Below are 26,870 nucleotides of genomic sequence, written 5' to 3' on the forward strand. Positions count from 1 at the left end.
TTAGCTTTACAGCAAAACAGTGTTGCAGCATTCTCAACAACTAAAGCAGATGGGGACTTGATTTAAAACGTTAAGAAACAACATTGCCATAAGGCCATTTCATGTATTTTATAGCTGTCTTCTAATGTTAAGTAATGTAAGTCTCCGGCTACTTCAGTTGTTTAGCAGAATGCTGCAACGTTGTTTTACTGTGAAGCTCCAGAAATGCTTTGTGGACTAGGAAACTTCACCTGACTTTGCATCGGCATAGGGAGTAGATTATGACTGAACTTTCATTTTTGTTGGACATATCCTTCAAACACAGGATATGCCTCTCGGGTAGTTATTGTATCACTATCATATATCTTGCTTGCAAAGCGGTCTTACCTTATCCATGTTAACACACAATTTTCTTTTACAATTTCAAGAATCCTGAAACTGTTATCTGTGATTTTTGGATGCACAATCTTAAAATATATCTTCTATTTGACATGAAACACGGAATTAACAGCATAATATGTATTAAAGTAAGTGTTCCCAAACCAGAACAAATCCCCTCAATGACATGCCTTATTCCCCTACAAACCTCTTGATATTACTTCAGAGCCATTGACTGTTTGATCTGTTTTCATCTACTGTAATGAGGATAATGCAGTAGTCAAACATGTGGGTGATGAATCCAATGGAAACACACTCAGTTAAAATTTCAATGTAATTATAACAACTTGCAATATATTACAATATATTTTTGTTCATATCAGATCAAATACATTGAATTACAAAGACAATAAATTACACCATTGATAAATAAACAGATAAGACCTCAGGGGTGAATAAACCATAACTTTCAAACAGAAACGCTTAATGGCAGATACTAGTTACATTTTTTCATTCCACAGCTTATTAGAGATCCATTGTCTATCTAATTCTTTATCAATTATACATTTCAATAATGGGTGCATTTAGTGCATTTCTGGTCATTGCTATTATCAATACTTATAGTGAGATCAAATTCAATAGGTGCATTACATTACACTGAAGAATACCTTGTGTCACATAACTCAACAGATAAACACATTTTATCAGTGAGACATATTAAACAATATACATATATTGTATATCGATATATATTGATTTATTGTACAACAGCAGTGTAGGTTATAATCAAACTGTGCTCAGATTTATTTATTTTTTTTCATAGCTAAACACTTTCTTCTGATTGGCTGGCAGTTCCATTCAAAATTGTACACCAAGACAACTCAAACACTTCCAGTCAACAGTTTAACTATTGATCTAAATTGGTGCGCAAAGACTGGAGGTAACCATAGTAACAGCACTTTTGCTTTGCACTACATTACCCATTAACTCTAACTGGACAAACAGACCAAATTATTTGTTAATGCTTACTGACAACAAACAAACTTTGGAAATTGGAGCTACTTTTGCTTGTGACAAGTGGCCATTGTATAAGATGATACACTCAGTCATGTCCTGATATACAACAATTACAGACTTGACTGCTACAACCCAAAGCACAGTGGTGTTCTGCGAACATTCCTCTCATGTATCAGGGCAGTTTGTCATGTATCATCAGTTACATTGCTCATCTGGTTAAAAGCAGCTGTCATTGATTTTCTTACTACATTAGGGTCGTCTAATCTGACCCAGCCTTTGTAAGCGTGAGGAGAAACAAGACCAAACTCGAAATTCAGGTCATGATCCATCAGGCATCAGGCCAGTGTCAAGCAAAATCCAGTGACTTCACAGAGTACATGCTGACCGTTTATCAAAAACAGTCATTACATGTTATTTAGTCCGCTTCATTAGTCAGTACCGTCACAATCAATTCTACTGACTGGAACTGTCCTGCAGTGGATGTGACATACAGATGTGCATGTGTGAGTCTAGAGTGTGTATATATTTTTTCATGAACCATGGCAGCAGTTGTCAAGTGATGATAGGTCTTCTCAGTGGTAGTTACTGTAACAGCACTGTACAGGTAAATGTCCTGGTGATGTGTTAGTTATTGTGCAGTCATTACTCTCCCAGCTGTGCTCTCTCAGAAGCCTTGTATATGGCAATAGGCCTCCAAGCTGGAGAAGAGGACGTAGAGGAACCAGAGTCCAAAGAAAAGCAGTGAGGTGAGGACTTTGGTGACCCGCGGGCCTCCCAGTTCGCCGCCTACGGACGGCCTCCGGCGTAGCATCAACACTCCCATAGAGAAGAAGGCAAAAATGGTGAAGAGTGTGACGGAGAAGGCCAGCGAGCCAGGGTCCACCCGGAAGACCTTACCTTTGACTTCCCAATATACGGCAGCCACGGACCAGGCCAACCCAATGCCCAAAAACACATTAACAGCGTTGCTTCCTGTCACATTTCCCACACATGCATCTGCATACTGGTCCTGAGTGGCAGCCACTTTACTAGCAAAGGTATCTGGAAAAAAAGAGCGAAGTTAGAGCACAGAGAGTTCAATACTTTATCCAACACAAGATCCTTTCAGTGCTTCTTACCCTGGCCAAGACTTCTGAAATAAATTGAACTGACTTAAATATTCCATTACTGCGTTTGCCTCACAGTTGGGGATTTTCTTTTGTATTGCAAAAACTTAGACTCTCAAGTAAAATCACTTACCAGGAAGTGAAGTCCCCAGTGCTACAAAGACCACCGCAGTGACAGTGTCTCTAAGGCCGACAGTGCAGCCAAAATGGGAGGCAAGGTCTCCAATAAGGGCTGTTAAGAAACCAATGGCAGAGATTGACACTATGAAGCAGGCCCAGCCATTCCAGTACTCAGTGGGTGGGATGCAAGCAAACACAATCTTCCAGAAAATGCACAATATGTGCAAGAAATAGTCGCAGCAGTTGGGACTTCGCTGCTCCTCCTCATCTCCATCACCTGTTTAAAGAAGACAGAGTGAAGATAAATAAAATAAAGCAAGGTTAAACCAGTAATGTATTCAGTTTCCTGGAAGTATTGTGTGGATCAACTGTTTTTTTTACATCTCATGTCCTTTGATTTTGACTTTATGTTTTATTTTTCACCTTTTCTGACATGGGGATTGGCCTTAGTGCTTATAAGCTACCTAACTAGTGACTGACAGGTCAAGGGTCATGTGGAGATTTTGGATAATCATATACCTGGGGTAGGTTGTGCCATTTTATTATGTTTATGATTAATAATCTATTATTCTAATGTGAAAGACACATTTTCGTAATGGCCTCTGTAGTCATAGCCTTATATTTAAAGGTGCAATATGTAAGAATTGGCCGCTTGTCTAATAGCATATCACCAAAGTAACAAGTAGCTTTGTAGCTGCCATTAGCTTGTAAGCTCAGTTAACAGTGCAGCTGGCAGTCATATTAGCTAACTCTGCCTGGCTGGCAACTCAGAGCACCGGGGATTGTTGTTGTTTACAATTGGACTATCACCTATACTAATATTAAGGTACAAAGTGGCAAGGGGCTAGATGGTTAGCATGCTAACTTCATTAGATATCGCTGCAAGTCACAACATAGATGTCTTTGACATAACGTCAAAACTGTTATTTCACATTCTGTTAATAATTTTTGAACATTTTTGAATGTTTTAAACTTAAATTCTTACATATTGCACCTTTTTACTGGTGTATTGATTTTCAATTTGTAAATAACACAAAACTTGTGAATGCCAAGCTATTGTAGCTAGCAGCAATTTGGAAGAAATTCCTTCCCTATTAATTGTTAGTATTCTTAGCCATATTGTGAGTCCTGTTCATGGTTCATCAGACATAAAAAGAAAGTACAGGCCCCAGAAATTCCACAACTTTACCTCTGATCAATACTTTTTCCTAATTTTACAGATCCACAGATTAAAAAATCAATTAATATAATAAGAACATATAACAACGTAGCAACATAACAGCCACTGACCTGCACTGACTGTGAAGGCTTCAATGAACTGCTCTCTCCACGAGTGAGTGCCAATCACTGAAGCCAGATTAGTGTCCCTCAGGAGTTTGTCCACTGTGTTCTGTAATCACACATTAAATAGGTCAATAATGGGTCATAGCTCACAATAGTAGACAAAGAATAGGTTAACATTTCTGTTGGATAAATACAATCTATTCAAGCCTTTTTGGAGGCTGGTTTGAAGGTCAAAATGTGTAAACAAAGTTGTTTTTTTTATTTATTTAAAAATATTCTTTATTCTTGCTTTTCTACAGCCAAGGGTATAGGTGTGGGGTAAAGCCATAAAACTGAGATGTTAATCATCTTGTCTGCGTTTTTTCCCGTCTTTTATGAGGTTGTTTGCAGATACTCATTTACATATAGTATCTGAAAATGAAAAAAAAAAAAAGACAAAAACTAATCTCAAAAGGTTTATCGTTTCATAGGCTAGTTGATGCAGACTAGGCCCAGTGTGATATATATTAACAGTACATCCACATGGCTTCACTGTTCTGCTGCAGAATTTCAATTACATTTAGAACAGAGTGACCCAAACATTTCACACAAAGCACACATGAATAAACACACACTGCCTCAGTGCATCTCCAATCAAGATGCATGTAATGCCTGAGCAAAGTAGATAAGAGAGTATAGTAACAGTTTAATGAGAAAATAAGATAAGACAAGTGTAACGAGTCCCATCACACACAGCATGCAGGCAGAAACTGTACCTGGTCTAGTACTCCATTGGGAGTCTGATGTGTAAGAGGGTGCAAGACAGTTAATTCATTTAAACACAAACACTTCAACATGCTTACAACACAGATTTTTTTTGTCTGCAACAACGCAAATGTCAACCCATGATATGCTCAAATGTCAATTTGTAGAAACTCCTATTACTACTTAAAACGTTCCTTTTAGCTGCATTTGTTTAACTAATGGCTGTGGCTAAAAGCTGTGGTTCATATTTCCTGATGAGCTTGAAATACACCCGTCTATCCCTTGTATTCGGAGATCCATTTGTCAGAGTCCAGAGTTGTTGTAATGCCTCCTATCAGCTACTTACACACCTTAAACTCACAGGACTCCTCTATGATGACTTCTAGCCTGCTGTGTTCTCCAAGAATGGGTTTGCCCATCTCAGAGATCCTCCGGGCTTCCTCCTCCTCAGGTGTGGGGTTGCCTGTCAGGGCGCACAGATATTTTATTTTCAAGCCTATAAAATATCATGTTGTCTACAATACACACACACATCCAAAACCTTAGCATAGGGTACAGGCCCACACCTAAAGCATAAAGATGAAGAAACCATTCCACACTCTGCACACTTTCAAAGTAATCTTAAAGGTGCTGTGTGCAGCATTTAGAGAGAATCTTGCTTCCATTATTTGTTGTATTTCCTGTTGAAACAGAGACCCAATAGGATTTTTTTCCAAACCCCAATCATGGTCTTATGGTCCTATGACTTCAAACATATGACTGGCAAAACTTGTAGAGGTTGGTGCACAGCTAGCACTGCCTGCAAGTTTCTGATCAGGAAAAAATTGCTATAATCCCAAAATGCCCAGGCATATCCTGATGATAAGCCCCAATCTCAGCAGTGGTACTGGCCCTACCTCAGAGGCGGTCATACGCCATAGCCATAGATGCACCTAGGTCCCCATCCAACCAATACAAGCAGCTTGTTGCAGTGACAACCCCCAGTGATCATAATTAACCAATAAACAATTAACAATTAACCAGCATAATAATATGCTGATGAATATATTACAGCAAAAAACAATAAATAGCATAAATGGAGTTAATTTTTCAGAGTACAAAAGCAGGTGGAATGGAACTCAGTAGAGCTTTTATCAAGGAGCAACAGTCCCCTTTCATTCAGTCAGGCCTAATCCAATACCAAATAAAACATATTCAGATCTGCTAGATTCAGAATTTTATTTGGATCCTCATAAAATTATCCTCATCCAAGATACCAACCACTTAAATGCACCAGATTTTCACCGCATTGTTCCCCGAAAAATAGACAAAAATATCTCAAAGCATTATAGAAAGTGAGAAAAAATTACTTGATCCATCTCTTTATCTGGATCCACACTAAAAGTCAATGGTGTCCATTCTGTGCCGAGATCCATCCTCCATCCAAGTTTTGTGGAAATCTGTTCAGTAGTTTTTGTGTAATCCTGCTGACGAACCAACCAACCAAGAAATGGACACCAGCCACAACATAACCTCTTTGGCAGAGGGAATAAAAGACTAAGCCCATGTTTATGCCCCTTTTTAAACAAATATGCCCACAATGATAGAGTGTAAGAGAAGTAGCAAAATCATTTTTGCTACAGGAAGCAATCTAATTTTATTTTGAGAAAAACTTGGTATTTAAAAATACTGCACATGGCACCTTTAACACCCAAACCTGCATCCAAACTATCTTACCCTGGTTTAGCAGTAAAGCTGTGAAGACAGACAGACAATGATTCAGTACAATATAACAACTCTATTCCCAGGGTCTAATACATGAGAGTGGCTTGAGAGAATCTAAAATGCAATCTAAATCTAAAATGCAACAGAAACAAAACTGGATACACTTGGTGCACACGCTGATAGCCTTTCCACTCTCACCTGAACGAATTTCTCTACATTACAAACTAATGTAATTGATTCTTAAGGCCTCCACTAATGAGCACATATCCAATTCCCGCACCATCCTTTTGACACATTAATGTTACAGGGAACAGGCAACTAAAGGATACTAAACTCATAATTGGCTGCAGCGCCTGTGCTACAGTGAAACAGAGACTGAGTGAATGGCAGCGTGTAATCTTCGGTTACTGACTGTGACGCAGGTGGCCGGCATTCAGCCGCCTGCGCTACTGTTGTTATTGTTTTTGTTGTGATACTTGATCTTGGATTCTTCTGCCATCCACTTGGAGTGTACTATTTTATTGTTAGTGTAAATTACCTTTGACTATCAACTGATATTCATTACCATAATCATCAATCATCAAAAGACATTAAAGCTTGCACACTTACCAGAGAGTCCTCGCTTCAGCCATTTGGGGTCCTCGAGCACAATGAAGAAGTTTTCCTGCTTCTCGTACTCCTCCACATTTATAATGCGCACTTTTAAGACCTGACTGGAGATATGTAAGCATGCACGCACCCACAGACACACACAGTATATATTTTAATTTATATAACAAACAATTAAGTACTGTTAAATACAGTGAACTTTAAGGTGCATAAATACACAATACCTCCACATCTTAAACTTAACATCTACCATCTAAATCACATCGCAAATTGAAGTGACCTAAATAATTAATCACAATGGAACAATGGGATTAAATAATGCAGGCTGAAACAGAGTGTGCTCTTGCTCTTCAGTGTGCCAAAGAAATACAGCTAAACTAAAAGACACAATACCCTGCTTAATCAATGTCTGTATAGTTCATTAGTGAAATACTTTGAAGACTTCCCGGCAGCTTGGAAGGAGAGTACATATGTAAAGACAGCATAATGGTCCAAGCAGAAAAAAAGGCCTACACCCCATTACACTTCTTCATTAAATATAACCTGCACATTTTCATATCCTTTACAGTGCAGCGTCTGTTGATGGGCCATGTTACATGACAATCTTACCCTAAGTGTACAATTAGTCCATGTGCAAACACAGCTTATATAACGTGAAAATTTAATGGGAAAATGATCTGTCAGCTTACATGGGGTGACTGGAGGTTCCCACACCTGATCGGGGACGGGATTATCTTTGGGTGTCAAGTCATCAGGTAATTCTGTCTAATAGGACCTCCTCCATTTGGAGTGGGTGACTGAGAACCCATAGTAATCTTTCAGTGAGGTTCAGGTGCCTCTTTCCTGAACTAAGCACTGATGGGCCAAAGTAAAAGCACTGAGGGTGCTGTGTGTCAGTACTGCGAGAGAACAGAAGTCTTCTTGTTCACTGTCTTAGGTGTTTTTAAAAATTTAATTTACTCGCGTTTAAGTAACATTTGTGAAAAACAACAGTGAACCATTTACCCTTTTCAAAACAGGAAACTGTGTATTTGTTGTGAAATTTTAAAGAGTTATGTCTTTAGTAAGAACTACTGTGCTTGGGATTGTGTCTGAAACACAGAGTAGGGAAGTCAGAAAGTACTGAGACAGACTAACATATTGATGGTTTTGGTCTTTTCATGGCCTTTGTTGACATTAACAATCTTTAAGGGCTGCAACAATTAATCAATCTAATCAACTTGTCCACCATTAAATTGATTGATGACTATTTTGATAAATGATTTATCGGTTTGAGTTATATTTTGGGAAAAACTGTCAAATAATAATAATTTTTAAAAAAGAACTGTAAAAATGTCTTTGATCTCCAGAATTTTTTGTTTGTTTCTGTACTCCGTAACTAAACTGAATGTCTTTAGGTTGTGGATAAAACGAGACATTTGAGGACGTCACCTTGGACACTGGAAACACTGATCAATAATTTTAGAGACTAAACAACTAATTGATTAATCGAATAAACAATCGAAAGATTAACCAATAATGAAAATGATGATGTTGCAGCCCTGCAATCGTTATCATATTACCAGCTCTTGATAATGTAAAATCCTTGTTTTAATGTATATTATGTTTAAGAGTAGGAAGATGTAACAGATTGATGTTCTAAGGAAATGCATCAGACTCTGTGTCTCCTATAGTCTTATTTCCCAGTCATTGCATCTGCTTAATGACTGTGCCTCACCTGGTCTTTTCATTAGTGAATTCCAGCTCCCCTCTGGTCTCCTCATAGTCCACCCCGGCCTTGGCACTGCCATCCTCTGTATGGTACGGCACAGCAACGGTGCCCCTGGAGCCCGAGTTCCTCACCACTGTCACCGTCAGTGTACCTGTGCTCTCGCTCACCCGCAGCACTCGCTGGCCAAAGGTGAAGATGCCAGCATGGTCATCGTCCAGGATAGTGATGGTGGCAAGCAGCGGCTCCACTAGTCTACCCTTGGGTGGACCCCCTGTCCCTTCATTTCCACCTTCTTCTAACCTCAAGTTCTTGAGACGTACAAAGAAATGCTCATCCTCCTCAAAGATGTCGTCATCCAAGATGCCCACCTGGAGAGCACAGAGTATCGTATGGTCACACTGCTTTGTACGCATGAGGTCATAGCAGTTTTGATGAAGACACTGACCAACTACAACACAACTCCAAATTACTATTCTAGGCTCCCATTGATATAAAACACTGAAATATTAGTGGAGAGATCACTAGCATATAGATGGCATATAGGTTTCTCTGTCTAGCCTGCTGAGCCCAGATGGATGAGCCAGCTTTGGTGTGTTTACTAACAGCAACTGACCTGGAAATTAAGCCTTTAAGATAGTTTTGTAACATCATAAGCAACACTTGTTTACTGTATATTTTCTGTATTTTGGCTTATTTTGACAATTGACGATGAAGATTAACTGGAAACAGAGAGAGTGAAAAAAGCAACTGACAAATTCCTTTATGTTGAGTAAAATGGCTACTTTTCACCTCACTCACCTTGATTTCTTTGCGGGTCTCTCCTGGCTTAAACACAAGGGTTCCCTCACTGAATTCATAGTCAGCGCCGGCATTGGCGGAGCCATTTTCTGTACAGTAGTCCACATAAAAAGTGTTCTGGCCTGTGCCCCCCTCAAGGATCACCCCAATGCTCAGAGCGCCACAGTTCTCTGTGCACTGGTACTGGGCACTTTCAAAACAAATGTGCGAGCATGTGGCCATGTCAGCATCCTGGCCTGCTGATTGACGAGCATGCTCAGCAGCGTGTTTCCTTAATATGTTGCCGGCACCAATCATCATGCGTGTTGCCTGAACACGGTAGAAGGCGCGACTCTTCTTCTTGTGGACCAGGGCAGAGTAATTGGCCATCTCAATCAGCTGGTCCAGGTCTTTGTCTGGGTGTTTCTCCTTCAGGTCTTTCAGGATGCGGACCACCTGTCCAAGAGGAAACCAGTTTTAACACAACATCTTTATAGCGATATACGTATTGCCAAATGTTCCGTTAAAATGCTCTTGAAAACATAAACTGCTTCAGATCTTACTTAGTAGTGGCAGCTACAACAGAACGTTTGTGACTACACCAGTTGGATGTGCAGAGGGTTTGGTGTGATGAGAAGACATAGTTTCGATTCACACTGACTAAAGTATTGGTGTGTCTTGGGACAAAACTTTTAAGTTACAAGTGCAATTTGCAGAGTAATGCAGAGATCATTCTCAAAGAAACTTTAGAAACTCCGACTGCTCAGCTTCCTGCTGTTAAGACTCCTGCTGTCTGCACTCCTGCCAGTCAGACTCCTGCTGGGATTGAATCCCATTAAGTAGCTTTAAGTTAGAAAAACATTGGATCCAGCAGTGGGCTTGACAGGGTAGAAGACGTCCCCCTGCGAGTAGCTTTGTTCCTTTTGTCCTTCCTTTTAACTACAGATGTATTCTTCGCCAAACTTTTTAATATAAGGAGCTCTAATTACAAATAAGAGCCAAACCTGACTTTAAAGGAAAAAAAGGTATGATTTCACACTATTTAATTAAGTGTGTGTCTACAACAGCATTTCTTCCTGAGCCACTTGTCTTACCTCATCGTTTTTTTGGTCTATTTCATTGCCCGTCTGCACAGAGACTGTCACACTGGAGGAGTTTCCAGGGCACGAACTCCTGTCCGACAACTTTCCATCCATGATCACATCAATGCCTTTGGGCGCAAGGTCACCTTCCATTTCCACAACAATGCCATGCCTCTTGTCAGCACGGTAACGCTTGTGCATGTATTTGTAGAAGAGCAGACGACGGTCAGCGATCCAAGCCAAGATCACACACACCGGAAAATAAAGCAGCGTCACGACAGCCTCCCAAACCTGGTAATCAAGGCAATATGAGCTTTATCTGATTTACACATTGATTTATTAGAAGTAAATTTTATACAGTCATCAAAACATACCTCTACGATCCCAGGTGAGATGACAGCCAGTATGAGGTAGAGCCAAATGTAGGCAAAAATACTCCAGAAAGCCGTAATAAAAAACACTCGCAGGTGTTTGATCTTGCGAGACTCTCCCTCAGGGATCACCCAGACACACAGACCGATTATCACAAACATGTTGAAGGCAGCGCTGCCCACTATAGTGCCCGGGCCGAGCTCCCCTGCATCGAAGTTGTGCCCACACACCTGCCAATATTCAAAGAACAAAAACAGACGCATAGAACAAACGTCACATAGGAAGAAATTGACTATATGACAGTCAGAATAGAGATGATCTATTTATAGGTTGAAATAAATCTATCTTCTCTGTTCAAATTGCTCAGTTGCAATGGCTTACAATGTGTTTATACTAATTTTAATTTATGTTGTAAATATATTCATTTTGGACAAAGGTCAACAAAGTAAACTTTTTTTAGTGCTGTACTGCCAAACTACAGAGCAGCTTCTTTCCTCAGCCGGTGAGACTCCTCAATTCATCCTCAGTACTCCGCCATAAAAAATATTTTTAACCCAGGAACAGACATTACGAATAGTTATATACAAATATATACAAAACAGCATTACATTGAGACTGGTTTGATACCCAGTTAAAACTTACTTGTAGTAGGTTAAGTAATTAACATACACAATGGCAAATCAGATTTTTATGAGCTCATGCATGATTTTAAGAATGTAAGAAAGGAAAAGAAAAAAACACACTTACAGTGAAGGCAACATTTTTTTCTTTGGTGGGATATGTTAAAAGGATGTTATGGGTAGTGTGTACCTCAATGACAGAAAGCAGGATCTCAGGCGCTGAGGAGCCGAGGGCCATGAGTGTGAGGTTGGACACAGTCTCATTCCAGACTCTCACTGTCGTTACGGTCGTTTCACCGTTGGGTTTGGTGATGGTCACCTCTTTCTCCTACAAGGACACAAGTTTGTGAAAATGTGATCGATGTTGTCATCAATTAATTAACTATACACAAGTTCCAGTTGTTTGAATCAATTTAAATGTCACAGTATGAGAACGTTCAAAACACCACATATAATACAGTTTAGAGGATTGTACAGTTGCAGTTTCCACTGTATTCAAAAGAATACATATTCCCGGAGCTGCGATGCATATATATTTCTTACAGCACACAGAGGCTAAGGGATACATTCTGGACAGTTTCATCAGTGTCTAATTTTCTCAAAGGCTTGAACAGAGAGAACCAAAACTTTTGAACGTTTGAATGAAGTGTGCTGCACATTGAGTAGATGAGACAATTCATCTTGTCTTAGTTCAGTAAAAGAGAGAAACGTCATATTTTTCCATTTGGTAAGGAAAATAGGTGCAAGAATATTTGACATTTTGTGAATTTATGTTCTTTTTTTATATTAGAAGCAACGAGAGCTTGTGAGACGTAGCAAACTCGCTGCTCGCATACATCTCCCAGGTGAAAGTATGGGGAGCTATTCTTATGTGACAGGACAAGCGGTGGCTAGCTGGATAGCATGCTAACTTAAATTCTTACAAAACATTTACATATTGCATCTTTAATATATTTAAAAATGTCGGTCTGCAAGCAAGCATATACAACTCTTGCTGACCAGCAGCCACTGTGGGATAATGACACAATGACTCTCCCAAGAATCCCTCACATCCATCACAAACTGAGAAAGGGAGAATTATCGACAAAGTAAGAATGTGGCAACAAAGCTGTGTATTAAATAAAGGATGATTGCATTTTACTTCTTATAAATATGAAGTTCAACAATACCTGAGAGGTGATGACTTCGATGGATGCCATGAAGCGATCTGCGATGACGGACACACCCAGGAACATGTACATGAGACAGACGAAGTAGACGACTGCCCTCCCTGCCTGCTCCCCCACTGGAGGTTTGTCTGGCATCCACACTGGCAGCAGGATACCAGGTCTACACACTACAATGCCCGCACACGTCCGCTTGCCAGACCCCGTAGTGTTGCCAGAGGACTGAGGCTGCTCGGGGCCAGACGCTCGCTCCACAACCTGGGGCCTGGATGAGGTACATGGGTGTGCCAGGAGGAGGAGGGAGAGGAGGAGGAATAAGAACGGGGAAATGTGAAAGGGGAGGGGTCCCATGATGTCCCTGAGTCAGGAGGGGCCTTGGAGTCACTGGGGGAGACACTCGTTGGGTCAGAGGACTCTCCTGAGGAACAGAGGAAACAATGGGGTGTAACAGATTTACAGTGCAAGTTAGTCTACCTTGTTTCTGTCTAGAGAATCTTTCACTTTTACACAGCGGTCTGGCTGTTTCTGGTCCACCAGACTGGCAACAACTACTGGATGGATTACGATCATAACTCATGGTCCCCAGAGGATGAATTATAATCATAATAATGATATGATCCTCTGACTTTTCATCTGGCCCAAAATGTAAGTCAAGTCCAGAAGCAAAGTTGCTGCACTGGATACCAGTCCTCTAACATCAGTGCAGACTGGCAGGGTCGGAGCATAAGTTACTTATATTAGCCTATAAAGCACCGCTAGTGGCCAGGTTGTGAAGCATTGCTCTTTTTTATTTGATGACTTGATTGATAGCGTGAAGTTGTGAACTAATTGTGAGCTTCCATGCTTTTCAGTCTCCATCAGATGAGTGACAAATGCCATTATGATGATAATATCAGGACTGCCACAGTAACACAAGAGAAATCACCACAGCTGAAGACAGCATATTGGAAAGGTCGTATCTGTTTACGAAAACCCCATCAGCAACAATTGATGCGGTATGAGGGACTTGAAGGGGTGTCCCACTTCATAGAGGGAGATTTAAACAGCTGCTCCTTGTAACTCTGTTCTGAGGGGCAAGCGGCCACTTAAAAATGAGAGGTAAGGGTAAAAATTGGAAATGGGATTAAGCCTTAGTCTAGTTAGGTTACATAAGAAGGGAAAGGTACTTTGGTATAATCAAAAAAACCTATATTATGTCAAATATTAAAACAACACTGACATGCAGTACATGCAGAAGAGCTTCAAGACAGACTCTTGTTTAGCAAAAGCTACTGCAGAAGTGCAAAAAACATTTAAGGGAACCAATGTGAGGTCTAACACTACTGTAAAGGGATTTTTTTTTTTTCAAATGTCCTACTCAGAGCACCATCTCTTCATCCTGCAAAACTAAAACCTAAATCTACTGCATCATTTCCCTTTTATTCTTGACAGTTTCCTGAGAAGGTTCAGTATAATTTAATGGACTATTGCCAAAACTCTCTTTCCCTCGCTGCATGGTAATCCTAAGTAATATCCTGCAGGTGATGATCAGCCACGTGTTGGTTCCCGGATGTCTTTATGGGACCGTGCAGCACAGTAAGCCAGGATGCAGTTTGTTATGTTTTACACCTAGACACCAACACAAAGGCGTGTTATTAGCAGTTAAAAGTAAACTGACCCAACAGAGTAATCTTAACAACATATCAAAATGACCTCCGAGAAACCAAAGCCAGGTTGTTAAGCCATGCAGATCACGTGGTTCTTATTCTCTGGCAGTAATCAGTGAACACGTGTAGTAAGAATGACTATGCGCTAATTTATGACTCAGGCAGTCTTTTACTGCCAGAAGCATTGTCCCAACACTATATGCTGTGTTGACGCTACTTGAAACAAATTTGCAAACTTATGATCAGTATAAATCTAGTTACTATAGTCAGACAGTTTCTTTATCTCAGCTAATGTTGACATGATATCTGAAGATAAAACAGACAAATGTATTTGTTAAAATTCACACAGTGAGTGCAACCTTAACCTGTCACTCCTTGACACCCATCACTGGTAAGCTGCATGACTAACCCGTGTGTGTGTGTGTGTGTGTATGTGTGTGTGTGTGTGTGTGTGTGTGTGTGTGTTACCATCACTTATTTATTGGCCATTACAGGTCTTATGACTAATCACTGAGTTGTAATGTTACCAAGCATAACACTGCTCTCACCTATGACTCATTAGAAGTGTGTGGCTGTATGCGTGTCTGCAGAGACTCTTAGCCTCTGCCTGTATATCCTTATTATTTTGCTGCGTTTGGGACATTTCTGATGGGTTGGTTGGCAAGCCACTAACCCAAATCATCAGTATTTGATGACCTGGGAATGAGACTCAACAATCCTTCTCCAGAATCACTAACTCTTTGAATGGTATGATTACAAACAGCAACTGACTTATCCTGCATAGTCTGCCTTTAATTACTATCAACTGCCAATTTTTGAGGCTGTCTATTCTTTTAGCCTTAAAGATGTTTTTTGATACAACAAGTTTTCACCTTTTCTTCTACAGCTAAATCTACTACTTAAATCCCTCAATGTGATAAACACAAAGTGTAATACATTTCTGAGTCATTATGATTTTTCCCAGAAACCTCCAATTGTGTTTATATTTTTATCTATTTGTTTTTAATATCTGTACTTTATCTTCCTCATCTACATTTTCTTTGCTGGCATTTAATCTGTACATGCTGCCATTGTTTTTACCTGATTTCTTTGTATATTCACAAACAATCCACTGTCAAGACGCTTACTGTGCTTATACTTGGCTAACTGAACACAACAGGCGTTAATGCTTAAATCTCTATCAGTATCATCAGCTTACTTTTAAAATAAGTTATTTTACAGCATTATTAATGTGCATTATTATCATTAAGTGTTTTTTGACTAAAGGAAGGCTTAACAATGTCAAAGCAGGGACATCGCAGTCACATAGTAATGTGTAGCAGGCAGATTACACTTTGAGCTCATCTGAGGATGTAGTGGTGTGAGTGGAGCAGGGTGGTAGAAAGCTTTCAGTCTCTCTGTGCTCTCCTGGGCCCACCACCTCCACTCCCCCTGTACAGGTGACACTGCACTATTGTGCAGCGTGAGTTGAAACAGATACTGGGGTTCTGCATCTTTGATGCAGCCTGAGCTCCGCCAGCTCATTATGGAGTTGTGATTCAGAAACACAGCACAGAGGGCCCGCCGCATCGCATTTCACTTTCCAAGGCCTGCTATGGTTACCACGACCTCAGACAGAGGGCCACCTTACACCAGCGTGTGCTGGGGTGGGGGGCAGGCCCACCAAAAATAACTTCCTCAACGTTCATTTTTGGACAACAATAGTGCACAAATAACAAAGTGACCATAATATACATCTTCCTTCCAAATCAATTCTGATATGGTGGCCCTATTAAAGTATTAAAATATTGCTGACTGTAATGACAACACCAGCCTTGTTTGTACCACAAAAGCCAACTCTTTCATTAAAAACACACATGCAAACATGTTCACATAACACACCAATTAATCAAAAAGCATATGTTTGATCAAATGCTCCAACATTTTTAAAGTTAAACACCTGAACCTCAGGAATAGTTAACTAGCATCCTGTGTTACATAATTGTATTATTTTAATAAGTATGTGTGACACGATTAAGGTCCAAATGCAGATTTGCTCTGTCTAGTGAAATTGTGCATTTTCCTCACAGATGATCTGTAGAAAGCAGCCGAGCTACAGAGGACAACATTTGAGTGCTAGATAATCAAGAAGCCAGTACTGGAAGAGCTGGATGCATTATTGATTAATGCATTCACCTAAATATAGCAGGATATCGCTTCCTTTCATGTCACCTACGAGCAGCACTGTAAACATCATTCAGTAGAGGAGCTGGGTGGATTTATCAGCCAGACATAAAGAGAGTACTTCCTCGTCTCTCCAGTTGAGACGGAGTAAATAGGGAGATAAATGGCCTGATTACTGCCCCTCCTACATAGATCAGAGCTTTCCTCTGCAGTGCCACTAATTCAGGTCAACTCTTTTTGATTTGACGCCATTGAGCACTTAATGTCTGTTCAAAAAAAGGTGAAAAAGCTGTAAAAGTCTTACATGTTCATGTTCAAAGTTGAGACAAGTGAACAACATAAAGCACAAAGCCTTTGTTATTGCCGGTCATTGGGGGTCTTGGGGTGTCGACAGGTCTGTGGTCTGCTTGTCCTCTCAGCACACAGGGACAGAGAGCTGGGTGGCAGCTCATCTCCCCTTACTGCCTCTGACACGGCTGCTATCTTTCAGCATCACCGATAAGTGATTGCCTGGGGTTATCTTACACTGATAGGAGTGTCAACAAAAAAGGGAGTTAGCACCTTCAACAGTTTAATATTTCTTGCCTGTACCCTGACATGGGGTACTGTCAGATGAAGGATGCTCCTTTTAACAAGCATAGCATTCAGGTGAGGCAGAGAAGGAGGATTCAAGCATCAATAATCAGTAAATAAATGTAATGTCATTTAAACTTATCATATAACACAACATTGCTCCAGATGTTTAATTGCACTCTAAATGTAAATATTTTCTGGTTTGTTTCCTCCTCTTTAACAGTAAATGTGTAAATGTGAGTAATGTGTGATTAAACCTATAGCACTGTTTTTTGCAAGAAAAATCCAAAGACACCGTCACAGGTCATTCAGAGGCAAGGACCTGAAATGTGTCATGTTAACACACACACACTCTTTCTCAATCACCAGTCCATCACTGATGGAAAGAAACTTTAACCGTCTGCAGATTGACACAGATAATCTTTCCAGGATGCAAGCACTATGCACATAGATGCACAGATAATATATGTTGTATATGCACAGGAAACATACCATGTGTACATTTCACAGACAGCCAATCAAAGCCAGTGTTAATCTTACAATCATCCAGAGAGGCCCCATGTATAGCATTTCTGTAGCTGTCTACAAACAAACAGGTTAAGAGTGACTCCGCTGTCATTCACAGCCTTGTCGACACATTTTCTGCTGACTGCTACCACAAGATGCCATCTAAGACAATATTAATTAATGTATCAATGGATAAAGTAACTTCAGATTTTACAACCCAAAGCTCATCAATGCATAAAGATAAAAAAAACAAACATCTTAGCTACCCATAAATACAAAGGAACCTTTGTGTTCATGACTAGATGTCAGAATACTGTAAAGGAAATGTAGTTTATCTGTGTGGTTATAATCCACCTGGTGCCACTCATTTCTCCCTATAACATTATTAGTGTTACACAAATGAATATAGTGTTAAAACTAACATTAACAACAGTGACATATTATCATCTGATCAAGTTGAGATGGTGAACATGCTAGAAAACATCTGTCGATCACAAGTGAGGGAAGTATTTGGCAGCTAGATGTTCAAATGTTCACCAGCTAGTCTCTAACTGTGTTTGTCTGCTGCTTGGTGCTCACCAGCTGTACTGCTGCTGCTGGAAACATGGTTGAGGAGAGCTGCTGTAAAACCAAAATAAATGAGCTGAAAGATGCTAAAACACTGCAGAATGGGGTCATAATTCTCTCTGGGTTCATCATTTGATCGATCAATGTCAAGATCTTGATTATAACAGCTCTAAGTAATTCTGATGATGAAGAGAAATACCATTTCTGTTAAAGGTGCAATGTGTAGGATTTAGGGGACATTGGCAGAAATTGAATATAATAATTATGAATAATAATTATAACATAATTGCTGTAATTTGTGTATAATCAAATAAAACTAGAGATTGTTATGTTTTGTGTTGTGTTTTTTTGTGTTTGTGCGCTTTTTATATCTACAGAGGGAGCGGCTCCCCTTCAACAGAGTCAGCTATGTTGCACAGACTTGTAACTACAGTAGCCCAGAAGGGACAAACCAAACACTGGCTCTGGAGAGGGTCTTTCACGTTTTTGTGTTTGTTGCGTTTTTAGTTGGAAAATATTAGTGTATATTTCTATACATGTGATCATGCAGGGTTTGCCAGAAAGGACACCCTTAACCTTGCTAATTCTAGTTCTTTTTTTTTTTTTTGTTGCAATCTGGGGAAATAAAAATCCTGAATTTGAATCTATTTGTGCATCTTAATTAAAAGTTCATTCTTCCCTCTGATATCACCTGCAGGAATCTGATTTCATTTAGTTAATATTTAAGACAGACAGGATTTCCACTACATTCTTAATCTGCTGCTGCTCATCAGCACTGGTGTCATGAGCAGAGAATGCTGGGAATGGAGGGTTGAATGGTAATTTATTCATTTCGGGCTGCATGTTTGGTGCTGAGCTGTTTCTGCTACTTACTGGTGGCATTTGTGTTTTTGTCTATCATGTTAGTCCTTCTGCTTCTACCCTGTTTGTTCTGAAACAATTTCTTCCCCCTTTGTTTCCCTGTATCCAAAGTATTGTGAAATGTTGTTGGACTTTAAAGCTACTACAAATTGTTTTGGACATGTTTGGATTGACAGACAGACAGTCTCCAGGCTGGTTACTATGAGACACACCACTGGTACAAATTAACACCACTCGGAAATTGTACCAAAGCGAATTCATTCAACAGATTTGTTTTCCCTTCGGCCTCATGGACCACAGCTCCAAGCAATTTTCCCTATAGATTCTGTCTTTAATTTGAGCAATATAGTATGAAAAATATTCATTAAAGCACAATAATGTTTGTTATGTTGAAGTTGCACACAAATCAAGGCAGATAGACAGTCTCTCTGTTTAACTGTCTCTCTGTTTGCAGTTAAAGTAAAGAAAGGAAAGAGATCCATCCCTTTAATAAGTAACACAAGGCTTTGGCTCGCTGCTATGGGCCTGTCAATGAACCCAATGAATCAGAGTGTAAGATAATCCACCAGTCTCCACACAGTCACACAGACAGACGGACAGACTGGGCCAAAGCACTAATGTGGCAATAAAGGTATCCTATGGAGGCTTCATTGTAAACAAACATGGCTTTTTTTACATCCAACATTTCCCATTTTTTCATGTTAGATACTCGTCATCTTAGTGTTTCAATGTGGATGAAAATCTTTGTATATTGATTAACAATAGACAAAATCTGTCACCAAGAATCTGTCTCTAATTCTTTCGAAAACCTTTTGGTCCTGAACTTTTCCTATGATTATGAAAACACAAGAAAATCATATGATTGATGATAGTGATTAATACTCATCTTTTCAAATGAAGTCATACAAAATTTTTACGTATAAGGGCTCTAAACCTTTAGAGCAACAAAGTAGACCAGGGTTTGTTAAAGAGTTATCCAGTAAAGTTGTTTTCATTACAGGAAACTTTCCACAAAGCGTAATCTCTGCAAATGTTTAAACAACCTTAAAACATGTCACACACAAACAAGTTATGTTAGTCACTGGATATAGGAGTGAATGTAAGAATACGCATATTTTGACAGACTGAAGAGTCTGTCAGGAAAGTGTGCACATCAGATTACACCTTCAACAACTGTGTGGATCCAGTGATGCTTAAAAGACAATTGCAAACGACTTAAACCTAAACTTTTCAAAAAAGTGACCTACAGGGAAAGTTCAACTTCAGCAGGAGCAGCTCTCAAAGCCTCTCAAAGTGCTTTACCATATCTCTGCACTGTGTGAAGTAACTCAGTCTATAAATTAACTACACAGGCTCAATCAGTACCCGTGTGGAATTAATTGGTTTTGGAGAAGCACATGTAGACGTAGCAGCGGAAAGATAACCCAAGTGGTGCACAGTCTCTGTTCCCCTTGTATGCACTGGGTCAATATTACCATCAATCTGGACAGCAGCAGTGCAAGCTCGACTGAGCACGAGGTTTAGTTTACAGCACGGTGGGCACGCTGCCACACCGTTCAGTTCCTCAAGTATGGTGATCTACTTTCAGTCAGCACAGTTCAGCTCCATTTCTCTGGCCTCCTTACGTACAGTCCGATGGTGAATTTTCAATGTCTGCTACAATGATCTTAGGTCAAAATCACTGCAAAGTTCTTGCACAGAATAGTGATGAAGGCCTGGCGCTTTAACTAGAATGGCACTCAGGAGAGAACATACCTCTGCCAAGGCCCAGCAGCCCCCTTTAATTCGATCAAGCCTAATCCAATATCAAACTCAATAGCCCTGTGCCATTAAACCACTCATAACTGCTTAATCGAAATTTAAGCTCACTCGATCTGGGATTTGTATCCATTTGTACTCACTCATAGATACCAGCCACAAAAAACAATTTGCATTTTTTTCATCAAGATCCATACATTACTCCCTTAGAAATGAACGAAAATGTTGAAAAATGCCTCACAATCTCTCACTGTAAAAGAAATCCCTTTGTCTGGATCCGCACTAAAAATGAATGGAGTCTATTCTGGGCCGAGATCCATGCTCCATCCAAGTTTCGTGCAAAATCCGTTCAGTAGCTTCTGTGTAATCCTGCTGACAAACAAACAAATGGACACAGGTAAAAACATACAGTAACCTCATTGTTGGAGGTACTAGAGTGAGTGATTGACTGAAGAATTTTTGTTAATTTACTACGCTGAACTTGAAAGAATAAATTAAAGTAAACGTATGAAAGTAAATATAATTTCTGTTTTGTGCAGGTCTTTGCCCTCGGGTGAAAAGCACGTACTACACTCTCCAATCGTCAGCAGCATCAAGAGTTCACATTGTCCTGCGATGCCGAAAACTGACAAATGTGACTCCAACGGTATTCAGGATGATTTTCTGTGGATTAATGAACACTGCCTTCTTATGAACTGTTAGCACTGCCATTAATTAAAAACAAAATCAGCAGAAAAAAATTAGACTTTTATTTTTTTCGTAGCAACATAACTCTTGAAGACCATAATAGATTGTTTCTACTCCGATGATGATAAAGTATGGTGGCTTTGATAGACATTTACATGTTTGAAAATTGTGACTGACAATGCTCATTAGGAAGAGGTAAATACACTTTGATAGCCTACTAACTGGCCCATAAGCTTACAAGCAAACTTAATTTTGGACACCAGTTACAAGCATTATAGATACAATCCCATATCCTGAATCCTCTTTAGAGCAATTAACCAATTAGTTGTCAACTATTTAATCAATCGGAAACTATGTGAATTATCCATTAGTCGGATTTTGTATTTCTTTCTATCCTGCTCTATGACAGCAAAACGAACATCTTTAGGTTGTAGACTAAACAAGACATTTGAGGATGCCGTCTTGTGCTTTGGGAAACACTGGTTGACATTTTTCACCATTTTCTGACACTGACGTAATCTTAAACCATCTCATGGTATGTATTTTCATACCAACAAATGCTACTTCATCAAGGGGAGATTTCATGTTTAGCATGAATTATGCACTGTGAGATTTCAGAAGACTACCTCAGGGGTAGTAAGGGAGTTCACTGCATTTCTTCCTCTCCAATCAGTTTGACTCTGGGGTAAACAATCCATTTGACATCTCTAAGCCGTTCTCTTCTCTCATTTCTTCCCATCTGGTAAGAACGTTACACACTTTCTTTTCCAAAGATTTCTCCACGTGTGCCTCAGGCAGGCTCACCGTACAGGAAGAGGCGGGTGGACAGTGAGAGGCCGCATGGGGCCGGAGGTGAGGTGGACAGAAAGGGACTGGTAGACAAACGAGTGACAGCCAGCAGACAGCAGCTCCTGAGGTTTCCATTACCTGAGACACCCTGCTCAGCCACTGTCACCTTAGAAGGAGCAGCATTCTCAACTTCAGCATGACCCCTGGTGAGGATACTAGTTATGCAATATTCAGGATACAGAAACTTCAATAACAAACAGAATATAAGAATGCACAATACGTGTTTTTTTCAGCCAATAACTGATAATTATCTGCTTCTCAAGGCCGATAACGAGAGGATAACTAACTTCACACATAACTTGTAGACTTTTCCCTCCTTTCTGAACCCTTGTGGAACATGTGTTGCAAATTACAATTCTTCTCACTGTAATCACAAACCAACTTTAAAGGTGCATACCACAACCTACTGTATCTCAGTGTGTAGATCCTGCGCTTGTTAAATCAATAAAAAGCAATTTGGCTTCATATCATCGGCTCTATTTATATATACATACAGAAAGATACAGATAAAAAGCAAAATAATATATTTGTATAAATATACAAACACGTACTGCTGGTTGTGAATAGGGATGCAGAGATGAATTGATTTGACCATTAACATGAAAGTCACGGTTTTGTGACTGTAAAGGCTCAGTTACACCAGCTCAGTGCTTCTGTTCTTACTCTCAAAAAAAGGACGTTATGGTACATTATTTTTCAAAGTAGCTGTGAGTTAAGAGTTGGGCTTTCAGTGAAGTGTAAGCCAATGGCAACAAAGCAGGAAAAGGAGCATTGCACCACTTATAAATGAACCACAATGGCATGTAAACCATTCAAAGACATAGCACATGCATGAGAAAATACCTGACTTTTTGCTCATTTTTATATATTATTTTGCACTGTATTATTTGGTTACTGTATTATTTATGTTTTGAAAGGCAAAAACCGTTAAAAAACTAAAAAAAAAAAGCCAATGAAATAAATGTTGAGGGGACAATATACAATAAATCTTCTAAATACAAATGCTCCTGCAATTTTATACACCTCTAGTGTTGTGTCAGACATATTCGTAATTGAACTATTAAATGTACAATTGTTGCATCCCTAGCTGTGAGAGGTCATATGACAATGTAATGGTGTCAACGCCATAAACACTAATCTCTTAAACTTACTTTTTTTCCATTGTGACTCATTTAGGAGAAAATCTCTACTTATTACCCAGTCCAAGTTAACATATTGGGTGACATCACATGGTGGAGCAACCCACTGAATAACAAAGAATGACAGCAAGGAAAGGTCAACAAACCACTAACCAATATCCATTTGAAACATTTTCATGGTGCCTTTTATTCTTCACACCGACCGCTTGGATTCAGGGCAAAAATCTAGTTCAGACCAACAACATGTTAACAAAATGTGCAGAGGCAGCCAGCAGGCCTGAACACACAATAGAATAGGGAGTCAATGAAAACAAAACCCTCACAGGCACCATCTCTCCTCTCACACACACATACACTAACAGAGAGGCTGCTAAATACTATCTATACACTGCTGTAACTTCAAGCTATATAATGTCTGTTAAACAAACCACAAACAAAACTGTGAGTGACAGCTGTGACATAGAACTACAATATTTATCTGATCCTAATGTATGTGGCAAGGGCTTTTGGCCTTCATCAGTCATTAATGTAAATTATAAATCAATGACAAAATGAGGTACAGTAATCTAATTCTCTCAGGGTAAAAGAGACCCAACTGGATGAAAAGGTTTCAGCAGGAGAGTCTGATCAACTCCACAGTTGTACTGACTGAACGTGGGGGAAATGTGAGAGAAACGTGAGGTGTAGTATAGCCCTGTGTCTTGTGGCACCTGGGATTGCGCACATATCGGTGCCTGTATACAATGCTGCAGCATTGGTTTACCTGAGCCGGCACATACGTGGGGGGGGGTAGGTTGCATTTCAGGATAAGTGTCAGTGAGCTTTAGTGGTGGACTGCTTGGATTTAGCTTCTGCACCGCAACACATATTGTCTTCCTTGTGTTAAATGCCTCCAAAGACAAGACGTACAAAAACTGTATACTGCAAACGACTTGTAAATAGGGCTGCAGCTAATGATTTTTTTTTTATATGGATAAATCTGCTAATTAGAGCTGCACGATACCTTCAAAAAAAGATATTGTAATTATTTTGTCAGACTGCAATTGAGATTTTCACTGAAAAACCTTTAAAATCATCACAAACATGTTTTCTTACATGTGGAGAACAGGTTTTGTGGACCAGGACATGCAGCCATACAGCACGTCATTATATTGCTGTTGTGTCAAACATTTTACCTTTATCAAAAAATTGCAACTTCTTTGTGGATATTGTACTTAACCATATTGCGATTCTGCATACTTTGCAATTAATCGTAGCTCTACTAATTATTTTCTTGGTTGTCTCATCAGAAAACTGCATATTTATGGGCGATATTGGCTTATCCTGGTATATTGGTATTGGCATTTATGTTGTCCGACTTGTGCCCATTTGCTAACTTATTTTTTATTTATTAATTAATTTATTAATTTATTTTACGAACATGATGCAGAAAATGTCGGAGGTAATTTAAAATGATTTCCCAGTAAAGTTTACTGTTTCAGAGCACTGATGTCATTTTGGACAATAAAGTTTATTGTTAATGTGTAAAATATCCTGCCTCAATTACGTACTTACCGTTGATGACCACATTTGAGGGATCATTGCAAAAAATGTGTGTTTAGGTATACAATATATAGTTGATATGTTGATGCTTTGAAATCTCCTCTTAAGCGCTCGATAAATGCTGGGATTGAGGGACAAAATCAAATATCACAATATTGTTGACCTAATACCTTGATATGGATATTGCAACATTATTGTAGGGATGACTATTGGTATTTTCACAAGATTAACACAATGAGATTTTTGACAAGTAATTGTCAGTAATGTGGATGAAATGACTAAGTGGGTAAAGAGGTATATTATTAGAACAAGTGGAACAGTCTGGCAAGTTCAGAAAATGACATCACTTTACTGTAATGCAGCCTTTAAAACCAGGAAAAGACAACACTTATGCCCTTTCACGATATAATAATATCTAAATCTAAGATCATATATAGTCTCATATCATGCTTGTCATACAATACTGATATATTGCCCAGCCCAAGCCATTATTGTGGATAAATATCTTGAAATAAACTCTGTTTTAGTGTTTTACTTGTTCTGTGGTGCTGAAATGACCCCAAGCTCACTGTACACATGCCCCAACAGCATGCACGAGTAAAAGATGCAAAAACCATAAGAGTGATCATGGTGTCTTTTTGGATGCTTATCTGAAAAGTGATATAAGCGTTATCGTTCGTAATCAAATATAATGGACTGGCACTGGGGGTGTATCTGCAGTCAACGCCTCCTGTCTCACACATCACCAACTCTTAACACGCCTGCGGGCAGCCAGGACTGTCGTGGACACAAGAGATGGGCGAGCGGGACGCTGTATGTGGTGCTGCCAATCTGCTAAATGAATGATGCTTTTATGTCAGTTAAATGTCAGCTCTGAAGTTCAGAACCTCATCAGAAAATGTCAGGGCGAAAGCCCAGTGATCTTTCAAAATAAAATCAATAGGACCTTCTAAGTGTCCAGCAGGAATTCACAAACATCAATATACAATCCTTTATATCCTTGACTTAAAAGTTCTGATCTAAATTTATATCTCTTCCTTCAACTAGAAGAAAAGGGTTAGAGCAGCCTTAAGGTTAGGCAGACACAGCCAAGCAGGGCACTGTTAATCAGTTCCAGGTATGGACTGTCCTTTGCACATGCAGTGCAGCTGCAGCAGGATACATGTGTTTTTATCCCATCAAACAAATGATACATGACGTGCCAGAGCCACTACAGCTGCCAGTGATGATCCACATAAGCGTTTCCAGATGAGGTACATTGAAACACATGGTAAATACTTTTGACCAAATTCGTCTCACCATGTGGTATTTCAGTCTGCTGTGCCAGTAAACTGACTACTACAACTTTAATTTATGCATTTGTGGTGTTTTTTTGTTGTTTTAGTTTTATTACCAAAAAGTATCCTACAGAGAAGATGCAAATGGTCGCCAGCAATATTTAATAGTTTCTACTCAGAGAGATTTTAATTCTTAATGATTAGACATAATAACAATAAAATAAAATTGCTCCTAGACAGGATTCATTAAGACAGAAGCTAGACAACTGGAGGCTCCTTGCCACATTTCTTCATCATAAAGTTTAAATAAGCGGCTGCTCTGAGTAATGGTGTAGTTATAAGTATAGTCAGGTCCATAGGATAAACAGGAGCGGTGGCCGTTCACCTATTTAATATCAGTATGTTATCAATCAAAACTACAGACTGTCACCAGGGCGTAGCCTTTAGCAGTGTCCCAAAGAGCAAGTTTACCGCTGCACCTGTTCCTCTAACCTTCCCTTCAGTCGTCTCTTACCTTCAGGTTTATGGCACAGCTCCACCACAGGCTGGCATCGCTTCTGAAAGTCTGGAAACACACGCCTGGTAAAACTATCCCCGCCTCGACACACAGCTGGACTCACACAGTGAACTTT

General features: G+C 39.6%; 1 protein-coding gene across 1 annotated transcript; it reads right to left on the minus strand.

The window, feature by feature from the left end:
* Positions 1 to 704: 704 nt before the first annotated feature.
* Positions 705 to 26,870, minus strand: slc8a2a (solute carrier family 8 member 2a). Its single transcript, XM_084374439.1, has 12 exons — positions 26,753 to 26,870; positions 12,673 to 13,087; positions 11,694 to 11,831; positions 10,886 to 11,113; positions 10,524 to 10,802; positions 9,451 to 9,885; positions 8,659 to 9,020; positions 6,942 to 7,045; positions 4,979 to 5,091; positions 3,891 to 3,990; positions 2,614 to 2,877; positions 705 to 2,415 (listed from the first exon to the last, which is right to left on the minus strand). Exons 2-12 carry the CDS (start codon positions 13,018 to 13,020, stop codon positions 2,039 to 2,041), a joined length of 2,748 nt encoding a protein of 915 aa, XP_084230565.1. The 5' UTR covers positions 13,021 to 13,087; positions 26,753 to 26,870; the 3' UTR covers positions 705 to 2,038.

This window comes from Pagrus pagrus (genome assembly GCF_965226575.1).
Source record: "Pagrus pagrus genome assembly, chromosome: 14".
NCBI lineage: Eukaryota > Metazoa > Chordata > Actinopteri > Spariformes > Sparidae > Pagrus > Pagrus pagrus.

Coding starts and splice junctions, on each gene's coding strand:
- slc8a2a (XM_084374439.1), bottom strand. CDS start 13,020: ATGGGACCCCTCCCCTTTCACATTTCCCCGTTCTTATTCCTCCTCCTC. Junction 9,886..10,523: donor TAGACCAAAAAAACGATGAG/GTAAGACAAGTG, acceptor CCTCTTGGACAG/GTGGTCCGCATCCTGAAAGA. Junction 5,092..6,941: donor GCTGAAGCGAGGACTCTCTG/GTAAGTGTGCAA, acceptor GCGCCCTGACAG/GCAACCCCACACCTGAGGAG.